This window comes from Melozone crissalis, unplaced genomic scaffold (assembly GCF_028551555.1).
Source record: "Melozone crissalis strain CALT ecotype California unplaced genomic scaffold, PUWL_Pcris_2 ptg000092l_1, whole genome shotgun sequence".
Taxonomy (NCBI): Eukaryota; Metazoa; Chordata; class Aves; order Passeriformes; family Passerellidae; genus Melozone; species Melozone crissalis.
The window spans coordinates 2,870,592-2,891,431 of NW_026535869.1; the positions used below are offsets into that span (position 1 = coordinate 2,870,592).

At 50.2% G+C, this 20,840-nt stretch overlaps 1 protein-coding gene across 2 annotated transcripts; it reads left to right on the forward strand.

The window, feature by feature from the left end:
- Positions 1-1,371: 1,371 nt before the first annotated feature.
- On the forward strand, positions 1,372-20,044 carry TBCEL (tubulin folding cofactor E like). 2 transcript variants are annotated; one of them, XM_054291524.1, is made up of 8 exons: positions 1,372-1,413; positions 6,278-6,427; positions 8,654-8,793; positions 10,689-10,870; positions 11,794-12,050; positions 13,604-13,730; positions 14,574-14,690; positions 18,626-20,044. In XM_054291524.1, exons 2-8 carry the CDS (start codon positions 6,295-6,297, stop codon positions 18,942-18,944), a joined length of 1,275 nt encoding a protein of 424 aa, XP_054147499.1. In that variant the 5' UTR covers positions 1,372-1,413; positions 6,278-6,294; the 3' UTR covers positions 18,945-20,044. The 2 variants fall into 2 exon arrangements, with proteins under 2 accessions (XP_054147499.1, XP_054147500.1); XM_054291525.1 differs by lacking the exon at positions 1,372-1,413 and adding an exon at positions 4,065-4,557.
- Positions 20,045-20,840: the final 796 nt, after the last annotated feature.

Consider the following 20,840-nt stretch of genomic DNA (forward strand, 5'->3'; position numbering starts at 1 on the left):
TTCCCTGACAAGAGTGGGGCTGGCAGGGTGGCCTCAGCAGAGCTGGTGCTGGAGATGCTGTGTGTGCTGTGGGCTGGGAAATGATCTGTGTGATGTGAACTGGGACACCTGGGCAGCCCTGAGCCTCTCACAGGGGTGAATTTGCCACAGGATGTGCAGCAGTGATGGGAGTTTGTCATAATTCTGGCATCAGGCAAGGTTTGCTCCATCATGGTCCTGAAGAAAATGCGAGGAGAGGAGAGGGCATGGCAGACAGTGCAGCTGTGTTTTCCTGCTGCTAATAGGTTTGGGCACCTCTGATTAGCTCATTAGATTCTATGACTAAGCCTATTACAGCTTTTCACTTTGGAGCTGGGGTGAGCTGGTAAGGAGCAGGGGGGCACTGCCAGCAAAGGGTGCAGCTGCTGCAGGACCAACACAGCCAGGGCTGCTGGATTTACATCCTGAATGAGCAGTGGGTATGGCTTGGCAGGTTTGAGGTGATTTCATGTGGGTATGGATTGGCAGGTTTTAGGTAATTTTATGTGGGTATGGATGGGCAGGTTTTAGGTGATTTTATGTGGTTGTGGCTTGGCAGGTTTTAGGTAATTTTATGTATCTGGTTTTAGGTAATTTTATGTATCTGTTGGCAGGTTTTAGGTAATTTTGTGTATCTGGCTCCAGCAGGACCCTGGGGGCAAGGGTGTGCCACCCTGAGGGAACTCCTGTGCCCAGAGCTGGCCCTGGCCCTGCAGGGATCGTGGCACCAGCTCTGTGTGGCACCACAGAATCACAGACTGGGCCAGGGCAAGGACCTCAGGGGGTCACCCGGTCCTCCTGCTCCAGCAGGGTCATGCCAAGGCACAGGGCTGTGTCTAGGAGGTTTGGGAATCTCTCCAGTGAGGGTCCCTTGGTCCCTGAATGACAAAGTTCTTCCTCCTGTCCAGGTGGAGCTTTCTGGGCTCAGTCCCTGCTCATCCCCCTGGTGCCATTGCTGCGCCGCTGGAGCAGAGCCTGGGGCCTGCTCAGAGCTCTCCTCTCCAGACAGAGGTGAGGTCCCTTCTGAGCCCCTTCTGAGCCCCTTCCCAGCCCCAATTCCCTGTCATGGAGGTACTCCCGTCCCTCCATTTCTGTCACCCTCCCTGCCCCGCTCTGGGCTGTCGCTGTCCCCGCCGTGCAGAGGAGCCCAGGGCTGTCCCCAGTGCTCCCGAGGCGCCTCTGGGGCCCAGCAGAGGGTCGGGATCCCCTCCCTGTGTCGCTGCCATCGCTTTTCCCGTCTCGTCCCAAGGGAACCCTCCTTGGGGACAAGGATGACGTCATCGGCGTCTCCGTCTCCACGGCAACGGGGGGCGCGCCCCGCCACGTGACCGCGCGCCGTCACGTGATGTTTGGAGCTGCTTCCGGGTCGATGCGGGACGCGGCGGCCGGGCCTGGGTGAGCGGGGCCGGGGACGGGGGGACAGCGGGGACGGGACACGGGACAGGGCACACCGGGGCACCCCCGGCACCGCCCGGAGCGCCACGGAACGCACCGGGCCCGGCCCCGACCGCCGCGCGGTGCGGGAGAGCGGGGCCGCTGTGAGCTGGGGAATGCACCAGGCCGTGTGAGGGGACAGCGACAGGAACGGGGACAGTGACAGGGACGGGGACAGGCCGTGTAAGGGATGGGGATAGCGACAGGGAGAGGGACAGCGAGGGGGACAGGGACAGGCTGTGTGAAGGTTGGCGACAGGGACAGTGACAGGGACAGGCCATGTGAGGGTTAGGGATAGTGACAGGGACAGTGACAGGCTGTGTGAGGTTTGGGGACAGGGGCAGGCCCTGTGAGGGGACAGTGACAGGCTGTGTGAGGGTTGGGGACAGGGACAGTCTGTGTGAGGGATGGGGACAGGGACCGTGACAGAGGCAGGGACAGGGTTTGAGTACACTACAGTGACAGGGACAGGCCATGTAAGGGATGGGGACAGTGACAGTGACAGGGACAGTCTATGTGAGGGTTGGGGACTGTGGCAGGGACAGGGTTTGAGTACAATACAGGGACAGGGACAGGGACAGGCCATGTGAGGGACAAGGAGAGGCCTTGGGGGTCCCAAGCTGGCAGGGGACACCTCCGGGCTCGTCCTGCCCCAGGCCCCACAGCAGGGCCAGGGATGTCCCACAGGGAATGTCACTGCTGTGCTGTGACAGGGGCACAGCCAGGCCAGCAGCAGGACAAGGGACAGTCCTGGTGTCCCCTGTGTGCTCTCTGCACAGTGCTGGCAGCACACAGCCCTGCTGGGTTCCACGGGGCGCTGGCAGAGTGGCTTTGGGTGCCTTGTCCTGGTGGCTCCTGCTCCAGTCCCTGGGGAATCCTGCTGGGATCTCCCTGCCCAGGGCACACAGGGCGGAACTGCGCCATCCTTAAGGTCCCTTCCACCCAAACCATCCTGTGCCTCACTGCTCTGCCTCTGGAGATCACCTCCAAAACAACTTCCCTGAATCATGTCTGGGAGAAGGATTGCAGCTCCTTCAGATGGATGTTTGTGCCGTTTATCCCTTCCTGAGGCTTTGTTTGGGGTGTGTTTGCTGGGTGACTGTTCAGGACGTGCCCCCAAGGCGTTGGAGTGGCACTGGAATGTCATTAGCATGCCATTAATGGTGTCATTCTCCTGAAGGGTCTCTGCTTCTCCTGGAGGGCTCAGGGCACAGGGGATGGAAATGTTTTCCATGCTGATTTCAGTGTTTTCTTTTCACCCCTCAGCTGGAAATGTTTTCCATGCTGGTTTCAGTGTTTTCACCCATACCTTGGAAATGTTTTCCATGCTGGTTTCAGTGTTTTCACCCATCAGCTGGAAATGTTCAATGTTTTCTCTTCACCCATCAGCTGGAAGTGTTTTCCATGCTGGTTTCATTGTTCTACATTCACCCATCAGCTGGAAATGTTTTCCATGTTGTTTTCAGTGTTTTCCTTTCACCCATCAGCTGGAAATGTTTTCCATGCTGGTTTCAGTGACATTTGTGGGTGACATTAATTTGTGGTGCATTACAGGGAAGCCTTGGGATGGGATTATTTTCAGATATTGAGGATCTTTTGCTTGCTAAATTTAATCAGGTTCAGCTCTAAAAATATGAAAATAACTGGGATTTGGTGGCTCTGTCACCTCACACAGGTTAGTGGGCTGTGAGGGATCACTGTTGGCATCCCCTGCACAGCCAGGCAGGAGGAAGGATGAGCTGATCCCAGTTCTCCCAGTTCCCATGGCCTGTTTAACCCTGGGCAAGCAGCTGTGGGACAAAAAACATTTCCATCAGCTGGAAATGTTCAGTGTTCTTCTTTAATCCATCAGCTGGAAATGTTTTCCATGCTGTTTTCTGTGTTTTCTCTTCACTCATCAGCTGGAAGTATTTTCCATGCTGGTTTCAGTGTTCTCCTTTCACCCATCAGCTGGAAATGTTTTCCAGGCTGGTTTCAGTGTTCTCCTTTCACCCCTCAGCTGGAAATGTTTTCCAGGCTGGTTTCAGTGTTCTCCCTTCACCCATCAGCAGCACTCTGGGTTTCCCTGGGATCAATCTCAAGTCAGGGTCGTGCTCCTCTTTCCAGACCCTTCCCAGTGCTGCTCCCAGTTGGGAATCCCAGCAGGGGAAGGATGTGGAGCTGCTGGGGAGAGTCCAGGGGATCAGAGGGAATAAAGGCTGGGAGATTTGGGGTTGTTTACCTGGAGAGGAGAAGCTTTGGGGTGACCTCATTGTGACTTCCCAGTGCTTGCAGTGAGACAGATGGAGAGGAACTTCCCAATGGCCTGGAGTGACAGGACAGGGGGGAGTGGCTTCAAAGTGTCAGAGAGTGACTTTGGGCTGGATATTGGGGTGAAATCCCTCCTTGTGAGGGTGGGCAGGCCCTGGCACTTGTGTCCAGAGAAGCTGTGGCTGCCCCTGGATCCCTGGGAGTGTCCAAGGCCAGGCTGGATGGGGCTTGGAGCACCCTGGGATGGTGGAAGGTGTTGGAATGGGGGAATGAGATGATTTTTAAGGTCCCTTCCAACCCAAACCTGGGATTCTGGGGTTCAGAATCCTGGGATTTTCTGTCCTTCCTCACTGCAGCAGAGCACTTCAGCACAACAACAAAGGCTCTTTGTTGCCACCTCTCAAAGCCCAAGTGCCTCATTTGCGCTCTGTGCTGTCATTTAGAAAACCCGGAGTTATTTTGAGCCCTGAATTGTCCCTGGTGCTGTCAGCAGGGCCACGCTCACAAAACGTGCACAACTTTCAGGTCACCCTGTGCTGGCCTGGAGCTGCCAGCATTCCCTTGGAACCTGTCATTCCCTCTGCACATCCTGCTGCTCTTGGCTCCCAGGCAATTGTGGGGATTCAGAGAAGCCACAGGAGTGAGAGATGATTACAGGAATCCCATGGGAGGGGAGCTGGGAAGGTGACTGCACGCCCCACAACATTTTTGTCATCTCACTGGTGTTCAAAAGTGGAGCTTGAGGAAGAAAATGTTGGGGGTTCAAAGCTGCTGGATGTAAATGTCAGTAGTTTTTCTTCTCAGTTCTGGATTGCTCTCACACTGGAGCTGCAAACAGCATTTTTTGCCTCTAAGGTGAGTTTCTCCTGTGGAATTTCCAGCTGATGTTTGTTCAGCAGATAAAGAGGGATGGAAAAGCCACGTGGAGGACAGAGGGCTTTATGCACATGGGAGTTCCAGAATTTCCAGCCAGGAGGTGTGAATGGGTGTTTGGAAAGCTCTGTCTGTCTGTCTGTCTGTCTGTGGATGGTGCTGAGCTCCCAAACCACTCTGGAACAAACTTAAACATTGTTCCTGTACCATGTGGAATGGTTTAGCTCAAGACTAAATGCCTTGTTCCTATCAAACTCCAGTCTGAGGATTTATTTTTGATTCTAGATAGAGTGGTGACATGAGTCAAGTTTGAGTTATGAATCAACCAAGCTGTTGAGAGATGAAAATTGTGGGTTTTGGCTTTTTTTTAAGACTAATCCTGTAAGTTCCTATTTGTGACATTTAAACTTGATATAGAATATAAAAATGATGACATGCTTCAGTCAATTGCTGCTTATTGTACTGAAATCCTTTTGGTTGGTGAAATGCTTTTGGTTGGTGGAAGGAGTTTCATGCAAGGTAGTCTGGTCATGAAGAAGTGAAGTGGAACTTGTCAAGCAGGTGGTTCTTAGCAAAGGGAGCATTAATGAAATCACTTTTGTTTAGAATTTTATATCTAACTTTATATCCTTGCCTGTAACAAGTCTAAGGGAGAGAAATGGGCAAAAACTTTAATTCAAGATTAGCAAAATGAATGTGTGGCCCCAGTCTGAGGTTTACAAATGTAATTTTGCAGTAATTAGTAGAAAAGCTTCCCTGTGACTAATTGTGCAGTGTAGGAAACCTGCACTGGTTCCTGCACGTTCAGGATTGTGATGCTGCGTCTGTGATGGGTTGCAGGCCTAGGAGACCTCTGGGAACAACAATTCATGAGCCAATCTCTGCTCCTGTGTTACAAACCCGTCAAATACACAGAAAAACAGAGCAGAGAGAGGGGCTGAGTCCCACCTGGGCAGGGCAGAGCTCAGCCATGGGGGGGTCCTGGTGCCAAAACCACTCCCAGCTGACTCTCAGTATCTCTGCAGGCAGCTCAGCTGCCTGTGATGGGGCCAGGCCTCCTTCCTGTGCTGCTCTGTGCCATGCCCAGATACCAAGGGCACACTTATTATCTCCCAGATACATTAGGCAGCTGCAGAATGGAATTGGCAGAAATTGCCTTTGGGCCTGGCCAGACGGTGTTTGGTGACACAGCAGAAAGGGGAAGTTGGCAAACAGCTGTGGGAGCAATCTCCTGCTCACAAACAGCTGTTTGCTCCTTCCGTTCCTGGCTGTCCTGGAAAGGTGTTGGAGCTGTTTGCTTGCTCCTTCCCCTCCTGGAAAGGTGTTGGAGCTGTTTGCTCCTTGCCCTCCTGGCTGCCCTGGAATTGTGTTTGACAAGCTGTGGATTTCTCACAGTCCTCGTGGGAGGGCACAAGTGACAAGTGACAAGTCACCTTTTGCAGCCTGGAATTGTCCTGGAAGAGCAGGTGGGGTGAGGAGGCTTGGCCTGTAATGGTGTGTCTGTACAGCACCAAATCTTCTGACTTTGTGTTCTTTTCAAGTAATGTTTTACTTTAATCTGGAATTTGAAATTGGACCTGTGAGATCATCTGGAGCTCAGAAATAAAACCTGTGACCCATCTGCTTGTTCTCAATCATTTCATTAGAAATGATTATAACTTGCTGACTGCTCATATGCTCTGTTTTTCTCTTTTTTCACCAGAAGTCCAAGAAGGGAGCATGGACCAGCCCAGTGGAAGGAGTTTCATGCAAGTTCTGTGTGAGAAATACAGCCCTGAGAACTTCCCCTACCGCCGGGGGCCTGGCATGGGGGTGCACGTCCCAGCCACCCCACAGGGCTCCCCTATGAAAGGTAAATTCTCATCTTTCTGGGCATCTGGGGGATGCTGGGAGCAATCAGCTGAAAGAGGAATCACCTTGAATTGCCCCAAAAAAGAACCATCACAATGTGGTGTTTTACTGGAGAGCTGAGAGACTGGACAAAGGGAGAAAGTGACTGAAATGATTGCTGCAAAAAACCAAATTTCTCTACAGCATGACAGAATCAGAATTTGAGAATAGAATTGTTTGGTTAGAAGGGACCTTCAGCATCACCAGGTTCCAGCCCTGTGAGGAGATGGACCTAAAGCCCTGTGCAGTCTGTGTTTTGAGGGTACAGCACTCCTTGGAGCTTTCCTTCAGGCCACTGCTCCTATTTTATTATTGGAAGCAGCAACAAGTGTTTTGGCAGAGGTGGCTTAAAAATACATCAAATATCTAAATTTGAGGTTGGTTCCCATGCCACCAGCTTGCTTTGATGCCTGCAGGGACAGGAGGGGACACATTTCAGGCAGAGTGCTGAGTTGTTGAATCTCTGCTTTTGTGACAAGTGCCTCGGTTGAACTTGCAGTGTACTTTGTCATCCTAAGGCACCAAATCCTTTGTGACCTAGTGGAGAATTCCCCTCTCCTGTGCTCCTGACCTTGCTGCCTCCAGGGGATTTAGCCAGATGTGTGTCTGAAGCTCTGTGCTGCTCAGGGATGTCCTTGAGCCTCCCAGACTGCAGAATCTGTGTCACCATCTCCTCTGAACTAGATCCATGTGTGACACCTTTTAGTCTTCCCTCACGCTCTGATGTTGGCATTTAATTCTTGGTTTGTACAGATGGGTTTGCCCCTTCTTTGTGTCACGCATCCTGCCCATCATGATCTGTAGGAGTGATCCAAGCTTCCATCAGGTCAATTTGTGTCAGAACCAGCCCCAAAGGGGAAACCAGCCATGGAAATCAGCTGGATGAAGTTTCCAATAACTGGGTTTGACAGAGGAGAAAAAAGGGCCTGAGTTCAGCTGAGGATAAAACACTGAGAATGAACAAAAGTGGCCTGATGGAATGTTCAGTCAGTGCCCTCTCTGCAGGTAAATTTACCTCTCTCCTGCTCACCTGAGCTGTGGGGGTGCTGAAAAGAGGCCACATCTTAAAATGTGACTGAGACGTGACTTACAAATACTGCATTAGTAACTCCCAAAGTGCCACACTATCCTTTAAAGAAACCAAACAATTCTGAGCCAGAAAACTTGGAAACCCAGATGACTCCAGGTCATTTTTTGCTGCTAGAACCCCTTTTTAGAAAACTTGGAAACCCAGATGAGTCCAGGTAATTGTTTGCTGCTAGAATCCCTTTCCAGTCGTGCAGCTGTCAAGTGTTAAGGAGAAAAGGGGCCACCTATTTAGGAAAAAGCTTCTGGTTAGATTTTAATGGATTTTCCTGCTCCAGAGAGATGGGAAAGCCATGTTGTACATGAAGGTGTGTAAGACTGATGGCTTGCCTTGCCTCAACGTGGATTTCTTGTGTGGAAATTGTTTCCAGTTACGAACCCCCAGCTTTTTGTCATGGTTTAGCCTTAGCACAGCAGGCTGTGGTTGAGATCCAAGTCCTTGGTTGCAGCTTTGAGTACATTCACCTGTCTGAGGAGGAGCTGGAGCAAAACCACAGCAGAAATGGAGAGGCAGAGCAGAGACCTGAATTTTTGAATGAATGCTGAATGCTCTACATTGAACCTTGAGAAGGGAAGGCTTAGAAAGGAAATATTTAAATACCCCCTAAGAAATGTTTCAATACCTTCTAAGAAATGTTTAAATACCCTCTAAGAAATGTTTAAATACCTTCTAAGAAATGTTTAAATACCTCCTGGCTGTTACTAGGCCCAAGTGGGCTCAGGGCAGGAGGATAAGGGAGTCTGAGTGTGCAGCTGGCACTCCCCATGTGCTGTGTCCTATCTGCAGCAGCAGCTGCTGGGGAAGAGCAGAAGTTGTGGCAAGGACTGATAGGAGACCAGCCATAAATGACAAAGGCAGGCCTGAAATGCACAGAAATACATGGAAGAACTGAAGAGCACTGATAGGAGTGGTGCTTGATGTTTACAACCAAGGCTTCAGGATGGTGTCAGCTACAAAATCCGTGTTTAACCCGAAACCGGTGCAAATTCTGACTTTACTGGTGGATTTCTCTTGCTGGCTGTAACATCCATGCTTGGGGCTGGGGTCTGTAACTCCAAGGCAGTGCTGAGCAGAGGCAGCTTCTGTTTTTCCCTGTGCCAGACCGCCTGAACCTGCCCAGTGTGCTGGTGCTCAACAGCTGTGGCATCACCTGTGCCGGCGACGAGAACGAGATCGCCGCCTTCTGCGCCCACGTCTTCGAGCTCGACCTCTCTGACAACAAACTGGAAGACTGGCACGAGGTAAAACAGTGATGGGCACCTCACTGGGTGCCTTTCACAGCTATTACTGCCTGCACATGCGTTGCTTTGATGAGAGTTCCATTTTGGTGGCTCCTTTCTCATCTCTGAAGGTGATGTTTATTTACTTTGACAGCAGCTGAGCAATATATGTGATGAAATTAATCCAGTGTGGCATTTCACTCCTGTACCTTGTGACTTACAGTCTTGGCCCCTGGGTGAAAAATCTGTAATTTTATTTTATTTCATCATGCAAAGCACTGGAACTGGCATTTCTGGCACCAAGAAGTTAATGAGCAGTTTAGTTTTTAACAGAGTGGCAGTTGATTCCCAGCTTTGCCACTGTGATGGTGGGCAAGGTATTTATTCCCTCTCCACATTTGTTGTCTTATCTGCAGAACAGATTTGATAATATTTACCGCAAAGGGTATTTCTGCAGCCTCATTAATTAATGCTAAATGCTGTTGTAAAACCCTTTGAAGTGCTTGGGTGAAATAATGCTCAATAAATGCAATGTAACAGGAGTGAAACAATCTCAATCCGTTCAAGTGTCATTAAGTTCCTCACTGGATTTTGCTGTCCTTTTATGTTGGTGTTTATTGTTGGAAATAAGTGGAAAAAACCAGGATATCATGGGGGTTTGTGCCATCAGATTGTCTTGTCTTTAAGCAGGGAGGGAGTGCAGAGTTTGCAGTGTCCCAGCTCATCTCTGGTCATACCCTGCTCCCTCACAGGCTGCACATCTCACACCCTGCTCTGTGTTCAGTCTCTTCAGGCTGCCCTGGAACTGAAGGGCTTCTGTGTGTGCTGGCCCCTTCCTCTGAGACAGGATTCAGTTTTCACAGCCCATCCACACCAGATAAATATCTCCCCACCCCTAAAACCTGCCCATGCTGGGGATTCCAGGTCCCTGGGTAGCCTGTTCCCATGCTTAGCTAATAACCTCACAGGCTAAACTGTGTAATTTAAGTCTCCTGTGCTGCAGTTTCAGCCAATTTCTGCCTGCCCCTGGTCTCAGCAGGTAGGAGCAGCATCATCACTGTTCTTATACAGCAGCTTTTTATACCCACTAAGAAGAACTTTATTGCCTCCTTTCCTTATTTTAGTATAATACTGCAAAAAATACCCTTCTTCCAATCATCCACCATAAGCCGTTTTTTGGTAAATGCTGTGGTTTTGGTGGACTGATGTCATCCAATTTGCCTTCTTAATTCCTGAGGTGCAGCACCCAAACCATGGCATCACCTGAAGGAGGCGTGGAGTGAGGCAGACTCATTACACACCTGAGTTCATGAGACAATCCCCCTTTGCCAACAGCCAAAATAAATTTATTAACCTCTGTGTGCCATGGTCTGCGCCCATCCCAGAGCTTTGTGGAGATCTCCAGCCAGCTGTTCTGACTCACAATTATTTTCTGCATTGATTCCTGCTGGTGTTGGAAGCTCCTTCCCACTCAGTTCCCCAGTCAAGGAGGGAATTGGGGATTGTTGAGCTCTGTGGGGAGCTGGAGAAGTTCTCAGCGTTGGCCATGGAGCAGGAGAAGTGTCCAAGGCCCCCTGTGAGCAAGGCTGGCTCCAGGAACGTGCTGCTGCTCAGCCTTGGGGTTGAGGTGGATTTATGACCTCTCCCAAGGGACTCCCTTTCTCTTATCAAGCTGCTCCTAGAGTGTAATTAAATGAACTCCTGAGCAGAATGAGCAATTAACCAATCCATCAAGATCAGGAATGGCTGGAGTATGAATTACAGGTAGATATCCCTGAGTTTTCCCCCATATCATTGCTTTGTGATGATCCCACAGAGCCCCTTTGAGGAGGTGGGATATTCTTGCCAGAGCTCTGATTACTGCCTGATACACATTTCTTTCTTTCTGTTTTTTTTTTTCTTCCCTCCCCACTTAGGTCAGTAAAATTGTGTCCAACGTTCCCCACTTGGAGTTTCTAAACCTGAGTTCCAACCCTCTCAGTTTGTCCGTTCTAGAGAGAAGTTGCGCTGGGTCTTTCGCTGGCGTCCGCAAACTTGTGCTCAACAACAGCAAAGCCTCCTGGGAAACAGTGCACACCATCCTGCAGGAATTGCCTGAGTAAGCCTGCCAGTCTGGGGGTTCACTGCACTCAGGTTATGGAGTCGAGGGCTGAGGGGGCTGTGAGGATGGAAATATCAGTAGATAAAAAGGGATGTTTTCCTTTTGGGGCTTGGGGAATCCAGGTGAGGGCTTTACATTGTCCTAAAAACCAAATTTGGGTGGTGCTGTAAAGCCCAGGCCTTCTCCTCCCCCAAACCTAAATACCAGAGATGGATAATCACCCCAAAAATGTAGGAGGGTCACTCTTCCCTCTGAGTCACTGTGCAGGACATACCTGTTAAATGGGAGGTACTCTGAGGGTCTGGCCTCTTGTCAAGGAATATTTCATCCTGCTTTTCTGTGCTCAAGTGTTGATTTCTGTGGTTTGGTCATGGGCCACCTTGGCATTCCGCTGCCATGGATGTCCTCAGCGGCATTGTTTGGATGACAGATCCCTCTCTGTGTGGCTTTGTGAGCAGAGATGATAAAAACAGAATGTCCTACATGGCCAACCTACACTTCTCTGGGATTGTGAGAGTTCAGTTGTCAGAAAACTTATTGGGATCTGTTCTTTCTTTAATGGGAATCTTTGATATAGGGGAAAAAAATCATCATCAGTGTTGTATCAAAACCCCATTTAAATTAAGCTGAGAGCACTGAGAGCAGGTCCCAGTCACTGCTGGAGCTGGGTTGGTGGCTTGTTGGGCACAGAAGCAGAAGACAACCCCAACCAATCTGTTACACAATACTGGGAGAGACTCAGGGAGCACTTAAAAGGTTTTTTTAATCTCTGAAAATATGGATGGGAGCAGAGAGGTAGTTGAACCACTCTATGTGGAGTGCTCAAAGGCCTTCTCTGCAGTGAGGTTCTCAGAGCTGTTACAGAAAGTTGTGTTAAAATCCCATAAAATTGATGATGTGATCCTTTGTGCCCTGTGCAGCTTGGAGGAACTCTTCCTGTGCCTTAATGACTACGAAACAGTGTCTTGTTCTCCAGTTTGCTGTCAGTCTCTCAAGCTCCTCCACATAACTGACAACAATCTTCAAGACTGGACTGAAATTCGAAAGTTGGGAATTATGTTTCCATCCCTGGACACACTTATCCTGGCTAACAACAACCTCACCACCATTGAAGAGTCAGAAGATTCCCTGGCAAGGCTCTTCCCCAACCTAAGATCCATCAACTTGCACAAGTCAGGTGAGAGCCTGGGAGCTGGGATGGGTTTTGTGGGTTCATCAGAGTCTCTCCTCTGTATGACAAGCAGTGAACCTGCCCATCTGTGGGATTTTCCTGCTGCTTTGGGTACTCAGTCATTATCAAAGGATGAGTCAGAGCAGTGTGGAGCAGTTAATCCAAATGAGCTGGAAAGGTTTTTTATGTTGGTAGTTTCCCTCTGTTTCCCATCCCTGCCTCAGGTACTCCTGGCTGGGGAAGGATAAATAAATGCCTGGCAGTGGAGGGGATGAAAGAATCCCACTTTCCCTTTATTCCCTGTTTTATCTCAGGTAAAATGAGGGCATGTGCAGGTATGCAGTGTGGATCAGGCATCCCCCAGCAGAATCTGTGCTCACAAGTGATGCTGGCAGCTGCTTTTACACTCCAGCCCCAGAGAATTTTCAGCCAACGCTCCAGAAAGAGAATGAGCAGTTGGAATATTGGGAAGAGCACCCTGTGCTGGGAGAGAAGGAGCTGCAGGGCAGCTCGTGGGGGCTGTGATGTGTTTGTGGATGACACATACACCAGAAATTCATCTGCAGGAGTGTTTCATGCACCAGCAGCTTTTGTTCTCTACAGCTTTATATGCTGTGCAAGTGCTGCTGAAGTGTCAGGCAGGTAGAAGGGACTTTATTAACATGCCCTACAATGTAAGCATCAAGGAATCCCTGTAATAAAAGCTTAACTAGAGGAGGAAAAGCCTGTTAAGCTGCATTTGAAGGCACTGTCTCACCGAGGAACAAGTGCTCTTCTGGTAAGTAGTTTTGCAGTTTTGACGCCAGGTGCTTAAGAAGTGTGGGCTCTGTGTTGCATTTTGATGTTTTGGGAGCTGAAAGTCAAACAGGAATCCCAAGGAGGTTGTTAAAACTTTTTGGGGGTTTTAGAGAAAGCTGCTGCACTCTGAAGTTCTGGCAGGCGTGGACTCTGAGATGAGTTGTGTTGATCTCACCACACAATTGTGGCTCTGCTGTGCTCAATCCTCAGCTTTGTTTTATTTTGCCCTCCCTGCTTGCTTTGTTATCCCAAATGTCAGGTCTTGAGGGAGCTGAAAACGAGTTAAAACCTTTTTCATTAAATGGCTGGATGGCTTCTGGGACTGTTTCACCATTGGGTTGTGAGCAGAAATGGGACCCAGGGTGGTTGTGTACGTGAGGTAAAGCCATTTGATGGCTGTTTAGTGATGCCTGGAATGAAGGAAGTGCTGGTGGCTTGAGCACTCTGAAGGCAGCATCCCTTTATAGAGACATCAGTGATGCTGGTCAGCCCCAGCAGTGAGGCCAAAGGCTGAGTGGTCCATAAAAAAGCCATGGAAAGCATCCTTATACACTTGGAAACAGCACGAGAGAATTTCAGCTCCTCTGTCTTGTAAGCCAATGTTGATTTTTTTTAGCAGCACATGGTGAGCAAAAAGCCAACTTCTCAAAGGAGCAGCAGTGACACTCTCCTGTCACATATGTTCTTTGGCTGTGTCTGATTATCTTGGATCCATGATGTGTTTTCTGTGTTTGTTAACACAAATCTTTCCTCCTGAGCAGGTCTGCATTGCTGGGAAGACATTGACAAGTTAAATTCTTTCCCGAAGCTCGAGGAAGTGAAATTGCTGGGAATTCCTCTGCTGCAGTCTTACACCACCGAGGAACGCAGGAAGCTGCTAATAGCCAGGTGCGTTGGTTTGTTCTGCTCAGCAGAAACATGACAAGGCAAAGAGGGGTGGGAGCAGGTGATCAGAGGAAGAGGCTGGCAGGAGATGAAGTTCTGTGTGAAGGCAGAAAGATTGGAGCTTGATTTGTTGGGTGGGAGCAGCTCATCAGATGAAGAGGCTGGTAGGAGATGGAGTTCTGTGTGAATACAGGAAGATTGGAGCTTCTTTTGTGGAAAAGCCAGAGAAGTGAAAATCTTAAATGTGAGTGCTCTGCTTCTCAGGGGATTTTGTGAGGCTCCTCTGTGCACATGTGGTGAAATGAAAATGCTCAATTTTGAATGTTCTTGAGAAATTACATGGAACATTCCCACTCTCTCAAAGGGATTGAACCCTGAGCTTCCTGACAGGAATTCCCATGGTGTTAAAGCTGAGGCACTTTGATGTGCCAGCCTTGTTGTTGAGCCTGTGGGCTCCTGTGACCGTGTTCACAGGGGTCTTAGGATGAGGGAAGAGACAAGGATCTGACTCCATGTTTCAGAAGACTTGATTTATTATTTTATGATATATATTGCATTAAAACTATACTAAAAGAATAGAAGAAAGGATTTCATCAGAAGGCTAGCTCTCAAACAGAGAGTCTGAGCCAGCTGACTGTGATTGGCCATTAATTACAAAGAAACCAACATGGACCAATCCCAGATGCACCTGTTGCATTCCGCAGCAGCAGATAACCATTGTTTACATTTTGTTCCTGAGGCCTCCCAGCTTCTCAGGAGGAAAAATCCTAAGGAAAGGGATTTTTCATGAAAAGATGTGTGTGACAGGCTCCCTCCTGGCTGACTGTGGCTCTTGGTGTGCTGCAGGTTGCCATCCATCACCAAGCTCAACGGCAGCATCGTGGCCGACGGCGAGCGCGAGGACTCGGAGCGATTCTTCATCCGCTACTACATGGAGTTCCCTGAGGAGGAGGTTCCCTTCAGGTAGGAATTCTCTGGAATTGGACAGCAGGGACTGGCCAGGTGATGGGAAATATGTGCCAGCTGTTCCATCCCTCACCTTCCTCCAGCCTTGTCTCCTTCAGTCTGTTTGGGCTGAAATTGTTGTATTTGTGTTGTCTGATGAATTGTGGGGTCACTCCTTAGTCAGATTTGGTCTTAAAAGTGTGGCAAGTGCCATTAAACAGCAGGACAGTTCAGGACATGACCTTCACTTCCTGGCCTCTCCCACAGCTCCCTTCATAATCCACCTGTGTTTGGGAGTGCCCAAAGCCAGGGCACATCGTGCTCTGCACTGCCAGGCCAGGGCATCTAATCCTCGGCACCATCTGGTGTGTGGAATGTGCCTGGCAATGGGAAGCTGGCCCCTCACTTTCAGGCCTGCAAATCACAAGTCTGATGGGTTTTCTTTGCCAGAAAAGTACATCCAATGATCTGCTCATCTTGGTAAACTAATGAACTTGGACAGATGCTGTTCAGTCTGTATCTTTTTTGTGCCAGCATCCACTTACTGCTCCCAATGGGCTGAGGAGGGATCATGGAGCATCAGGCCACTGCTTTTACCTGCTCTCTGCCCTAAACCCTCACGTGCTTTTGGACAGCAAAGCTTTATTGTCCTTTTTGTACAGAAAAAGGGTAGGACAGGAGTGTGTGCGTGACTCTGAGGGCTCAGGCAGAGGTGGGGACACACTGGAGGTCACAGATCTGGCCTGGCATGGATGACAGAGGTGCAAATGGCATCTGCTCAGTGTTTTCCTCTGCTTAACTCTCAGCTTAAATCCATGTTTTTCTAAAGCACTGGATACGTGACTTGCCAATCCAGTAAGGGGGTGGGAAGGCTGGAATGGGGAATGAGGGCATGGCATTTTGTGTGAATATTAATTGGGTCAGTGATTATAATATTTGTTAAAAGCATGCAGGGGTCAGTTCAGAGGCAGAGGGCACTGATGCAGTCAGGGAAACAACACAGCTGGTCCTTTTTCTGAGGACATGTCCTGACTTGTAATTTTAGAGGGCCTTGAAGCATAAAAATTGAAGGAAATATTGGAAGGGATAACAGCAGAGACAGAGAATGCAGGAGAGAGGAAAGGGAAGGGGAGATGGGACTGTGAGCTCATGGTGCTGCTCCCAAAAGGGATTAATTTCCATAACATTTCATATTTCTTGTGTTTGGTGGTGACAAAGTGTCAGTGATCCATATATTGCTGGGAAGGACGCAGTGGGGTACAGCTTTAGGCACTCATGCTGCCTGGGACATGGGTTTGGGAACAGGCTGTGTGTCACACATCACCACACACCACTGGGGTTGGTTTGCAGGTGGGATCTCATGTAAAAGATGACTGGCATCTCACCCATCCTAGAAAACCAGGCTCATTTTGACCAACATGCCAGCTTTCTGCTAGAAAAATCACCTCCCCCTCAGATTTCTTAGCCTTTAAACACTGGTGCTGCCTTTTCATGGTCAATGGCCTCTTTGTCCGAATCCCTTCATCTGTGCAGCGTTTCCAGGAGACTTCTGCAGTGCCAGAGAGGGTTGGGAGCCACTGCAGACTCTTTTCTAGTGAGGCTGCAGATGGCTGAGAGTGTCCCCAGTGTTTCAGTTCCTGGACCCACAGCCAGCAGCCCTTGTCCAAAGGGAGAGCTGGCATTCCTTGCAGAGGGATTTTGTTGTTTGTTGTTAAAGCTTCCCCTTCCTTGCTCCCAAATCTGCTGTGGGGTGGCTCCAAAAGTGGTTTGCAATTAGAAACTAATCAGGACACACATGTTGTGGCTGGGGTCTGACATCTGCATTGCAGTGCTGCCTCGAGCAGAGGGAGAGCAACTTGAGCAGGGAGAAGTCGCCAGTGGGAGCAGCCCCCCTCCAGACTGGCAAGGTGCAGCCTGTGATAAGCTCTGTCACCAGAACCCCCCTGCTTGTTGCATTGCTGTCTGCAGCTGGAAGGGATCAGGCAGGCAGGGAAATGGAAGGAACAGTTTATCTCTGTGGATGTGGTGGTTCCAGGGTGCACAATCCAATATTGGCTGTCTTGTGGAGTGACGTCCTCGCGTCTGGGGGGTTTAATGAGCCCTCTGCTTGTCTGCTGCTCTGTTTATCTGCACAGTATCACAGACACTTCCAGCTAGGCTCAGGTCTTCAGCAGCCTCAGTGTCTGTCAGGTTGCAAGGGAGGATTAGAAAAGTCTCCAGAGTCCCTATTATTGGGGTCCAAAACATCCCTGTACCAGTCTGCCTTGGTGCTGGTTGATGTGAGGGCAGCCACTCACTCACACTCCCCACTTTCTTTGCAGCTCACATACAAAGGAGGAGGGTGCAAAGCTCATTCTGCCCTTCCTCAACACAAGAAAATTTCAAGCAGCATTGCTTGACCACTGCATATTTACAGCACATATTTGGATAATCATGGCTCTCTCATGGTGGATCTCAGACAATATCTCTCAGCTTGTCTGAAATTTGTCCCCCTCTTCATCCTGTCCCCACCACCAGCCCAGTTCATTCTTAGTGCATGAATCAGTGACAGGAGTTGTGGCTGGCCCAGAAGTTGTTGCTGGTCTGCAGCAGCAGAGATGCTGAGAGTTAAAGGATGTCCCAAAGGGGGCTGAGGGGTTGGAGCAGCAGGAGGTGGGTTCCCCTCTCCCTCTTTCCCATGGGATGCTGCTGCTGGCAAATCCTTCCAGAGAAGGAGAAGCCCTCCCCACTGCTGCCACACTGGCTGGCATTTGCTCTGCCTGCAGGTGGGTTAAATGTGGGCAGTGTTGTTTTCTCCCAGCACTAATGGCTTTCCCAGATAAATGGGGCTGCTCCCACCACCCTGCCTGTGAGAGCAGGGCACCCTCCTGCCCTTGGGCGTGGGACTGGGGAAATCCTAGTGCCTGGTGGCCCTTACCTCAGTGCCCAGCACACAGAGGGGCTGCTGTTCTCCAGGAACATTCCTGCCTCCCGCAGGACTCCCTGGGGTCAGCAGCCTGCCAGATCCCATGGCTGCCCCGGGGCTGTGACACCGCGCCCATCGCATTCAGCCCCGCCTGGCATCGGCAGCACAAAGCTCCTTCTGTGCCGGGGCTCTGAAACGTTACCTGTGCTCAGCAGCTCTCAGCCTTTGTCATCCCAGTCCCATTGTGTTTTGTGCTGCCGTTCCTCCTCTTTCCCAGCCAGGCAGGGAGATGCAGCCTGGCCCGATGGGAGCGATAGCAGGGGGGTGTGGGTGACACAGACTTTCCATTGCAGGGACCTTGGGAAGAGCACTCACAGAACTTGGCTGCAAGGACAGGGTGACAGAGGAGTGTGTGCCTCTGCTAGTCAAACTCCCATCTTGTTTTAGAGCAGGTGTGAAGGATCAGCTGGCAAGAAGTGCTCTGTTTGTTATCAGCTCCCAAACTGTGCAGCAGCTCACCTTGTTTTGGTGATCTTGATGATCCTGTGCTCAGTGGAGTGTAACATTTGGGACCTAGCTGGCCTCTTGGAAAACAGCAGGAATGTCTGATGATCAGTTAAGTCATGAGGCCACAGATACTGGGAATCTAAACTGAAGGCTGTGTCCTTTTTGTGAGCACTGCCTTGGTTCTGGCACTCTTCAGTGGAGTGTTTTCACTGAGCAGGAGGCGCAGAGTTGTGAGCACGGCGTCCTCTCTTTCTTCCAAATCCCACTGCAGCCACGGCTGGGATTTCTGAAACTGTAGGAGCCCAAACTGTTGTTTTGAGACCAGTCAGCTTGAACACCTCAGGCTGGTGGTAATTTCACCTTCCTCAGCACGACACTTCTCCCTAGTGGGACACTGAGCCATGGTGCAGCCTGGGGACCGTGGGACAGTGACTGGAGTGCTTGGGCTTTCTGGGGCTTTCTGCTGGAATCAGGGTCAATGTTTTCTCAGGGGAGATGTGCACTGGCTGTACCTTAACTCTGGACCTGTTGAATTTTCCAGGTATCACGAGCTGGTGACCAAGTACGGGAAGCTGGAGCCCTTGGCAGTGGTGGATCTGCGGCCTCAGAGCAGCGCCAAGGTGGAGGTTCACTTCCAGGACAAGGTGGAGGAGATGTCCATCCGCCTCGACCAGACTGTGGCAGAGCTGAAGAAGCACTTAAAAACTGTGGTGCAGCTGTCAACAAGCAACATGCTGCTCTTCTACTTGGACCAGGAAGCTCCTTTTGGTCCCGAGGAGATGAAATACAGCTCGCGGGCGCTGCATTCCTACGGCATCCGGGATGGGGATAAAATTTACGTGGAGCCGAGAATGAAATAGCCTTTTTGCCCACACCCACACGCCCCCACACACCCACACACATGCATTGAGGAGTTTGTTGCAAGGTTTTTATTTCGGTTGGTTGGTTGAGGTTTGGTTGTGTTTCTGTAGCAGGTAATTTCTTAGCCCGGAGGAAGTGCCCTGATGTGAGAACCATGCCCACCATCCACTGCAGGTGACCTTGAGGTGACAGTTGACTTCAGGACGTGTGTTTCAGTGTGGGCAATACCTTGATGTTTCCTTTGATGCTCCGGTATACTCGTGATTTGGCATGAATGGTCAGTTGTTCAAGCTAAACAATGCCAGGGTCCATAAGGGAGGAGACAGCTCGGTGCAGATTTTGACCTGTTGTTTTCTTTTCCTAAATTTTTTGGTGTTTTGCTCCACCAGATCTCCCTTTGGCCTAGCTATCCAACTGTGGCTCGAGCTTGCTGTAGTATTTTCTTGCAGCTTGGTGCTGTCTCAACCTTTTGTTGTGCTCGAGTTCACAGGAAAGATCTCCATCAGTATTCTGCTTGATTCAGAGCTCAGGTACTTTAGTGCATCCACTTCACTCCACTGGTTTTCTTTCTGTGAGTGCACAACATGGGGGAAAGAAAAAGAACTTCCCAGAAAGAAACTTTCTTTTCAAAGTGCACGCTCTATATCCACCTGAATTTGGAGGGAAAAAAGAGGTTTTGGCTGCTGTACCCATCTCACACGGTGCCTGCAGCCTGTGGGGATAAAGGATGTATTGGAAAGTGAATTTTGGGAGGTGGTGGATGAGCGCTGCATTGGAAGGGCTTTTTGAACAACAGGTCAACAAGGGGTTAAAGAGCAGCTTCCCCTGTTGTCCATCCTGATGCTGAAGAGATCCTCCATGCACTTCACCTTGTACCAGTGGGTGCTGTAAGTGGAATGGCTAAAATCCCTCTCCTGGGAGAGAGGAAGAGTCAAGTTGAAGTTTGTGTTTGTTGCTGTTGCACCAGTTCAAACCTAGCACTTTGCCCGGGGCCCCTGCCCGGGGGTCCCTGCGTAGGGTCCGGACTCGGAGGAGGTGTTGGCTTGGATCAGCCTCTGGAGGTGGAGGAACAAAGCAGCTGGACCCATGCTGGGTGTTCAGCAGGACCTGCGTTGGGTGTTCAGCTGGACTCAATGTTGGTTGTTCAGCAGGGTTCATTCCAACAAAGTTGCTGCACTCAATGTTGGTTGTTCAGCAGGACCCACATTGGGTGTTCAGCAGGACCCACGTTGGTTGTTCAGCTGGACCCACGTTGGGTGCCCAGCAGGTTTCACTGAAAAAAGCAGCTGACCCCTGTTGGGTGTTCAGCTGGACCCATGCTGGGTGTTCAGCAAGTTTTACTCCAACAAAGCTGCTGGACTCACATTGAATGTTCAGCAAGGTTCACTGAACAAAGCAGCTGGACCCACGTTGGGTGCTCAGCAGGGCCCATGTTGGGTGCTCAGCAGGTCCCACTCTGGATGCCCAGCAGGTTTCACTGAACAAAGCAGCTGCACCCACGTTGGGTGTTCAGCAGGGCCCATGTTGGGTGCTCAGCAGGTCCCACTCTGGATGCCCAGCAGGTTTCACTGAACAAAGAAGCTGGACCCACGTTGGGTGTTCAGCAGGGCCCACGCTGGGTGTTCAGCAGGGTCCATGTTGGGTGCTCAGCAGGACCCACTTTGGATGCCCAGCAGGTTTCTCTCCCTCTCTCTCTCTTGGCTTCCCCTTGCAGGCATCGCGTGCTGCTGCTTCACGTAGTTCCTGTTTTCTACTGCAGAGCAGATCCCCCTGCCTGGTCAGTGAAATCCTCCTCCTTTTTTCCTCTCTCTTGTTTCGCTTTCCTGTGTCTTCCCCGCTCCAAGTTGAAGAGTTTCCCAGTTTCCTGGTTCCAAGCAGCTGCTCAGCAGTTTTTG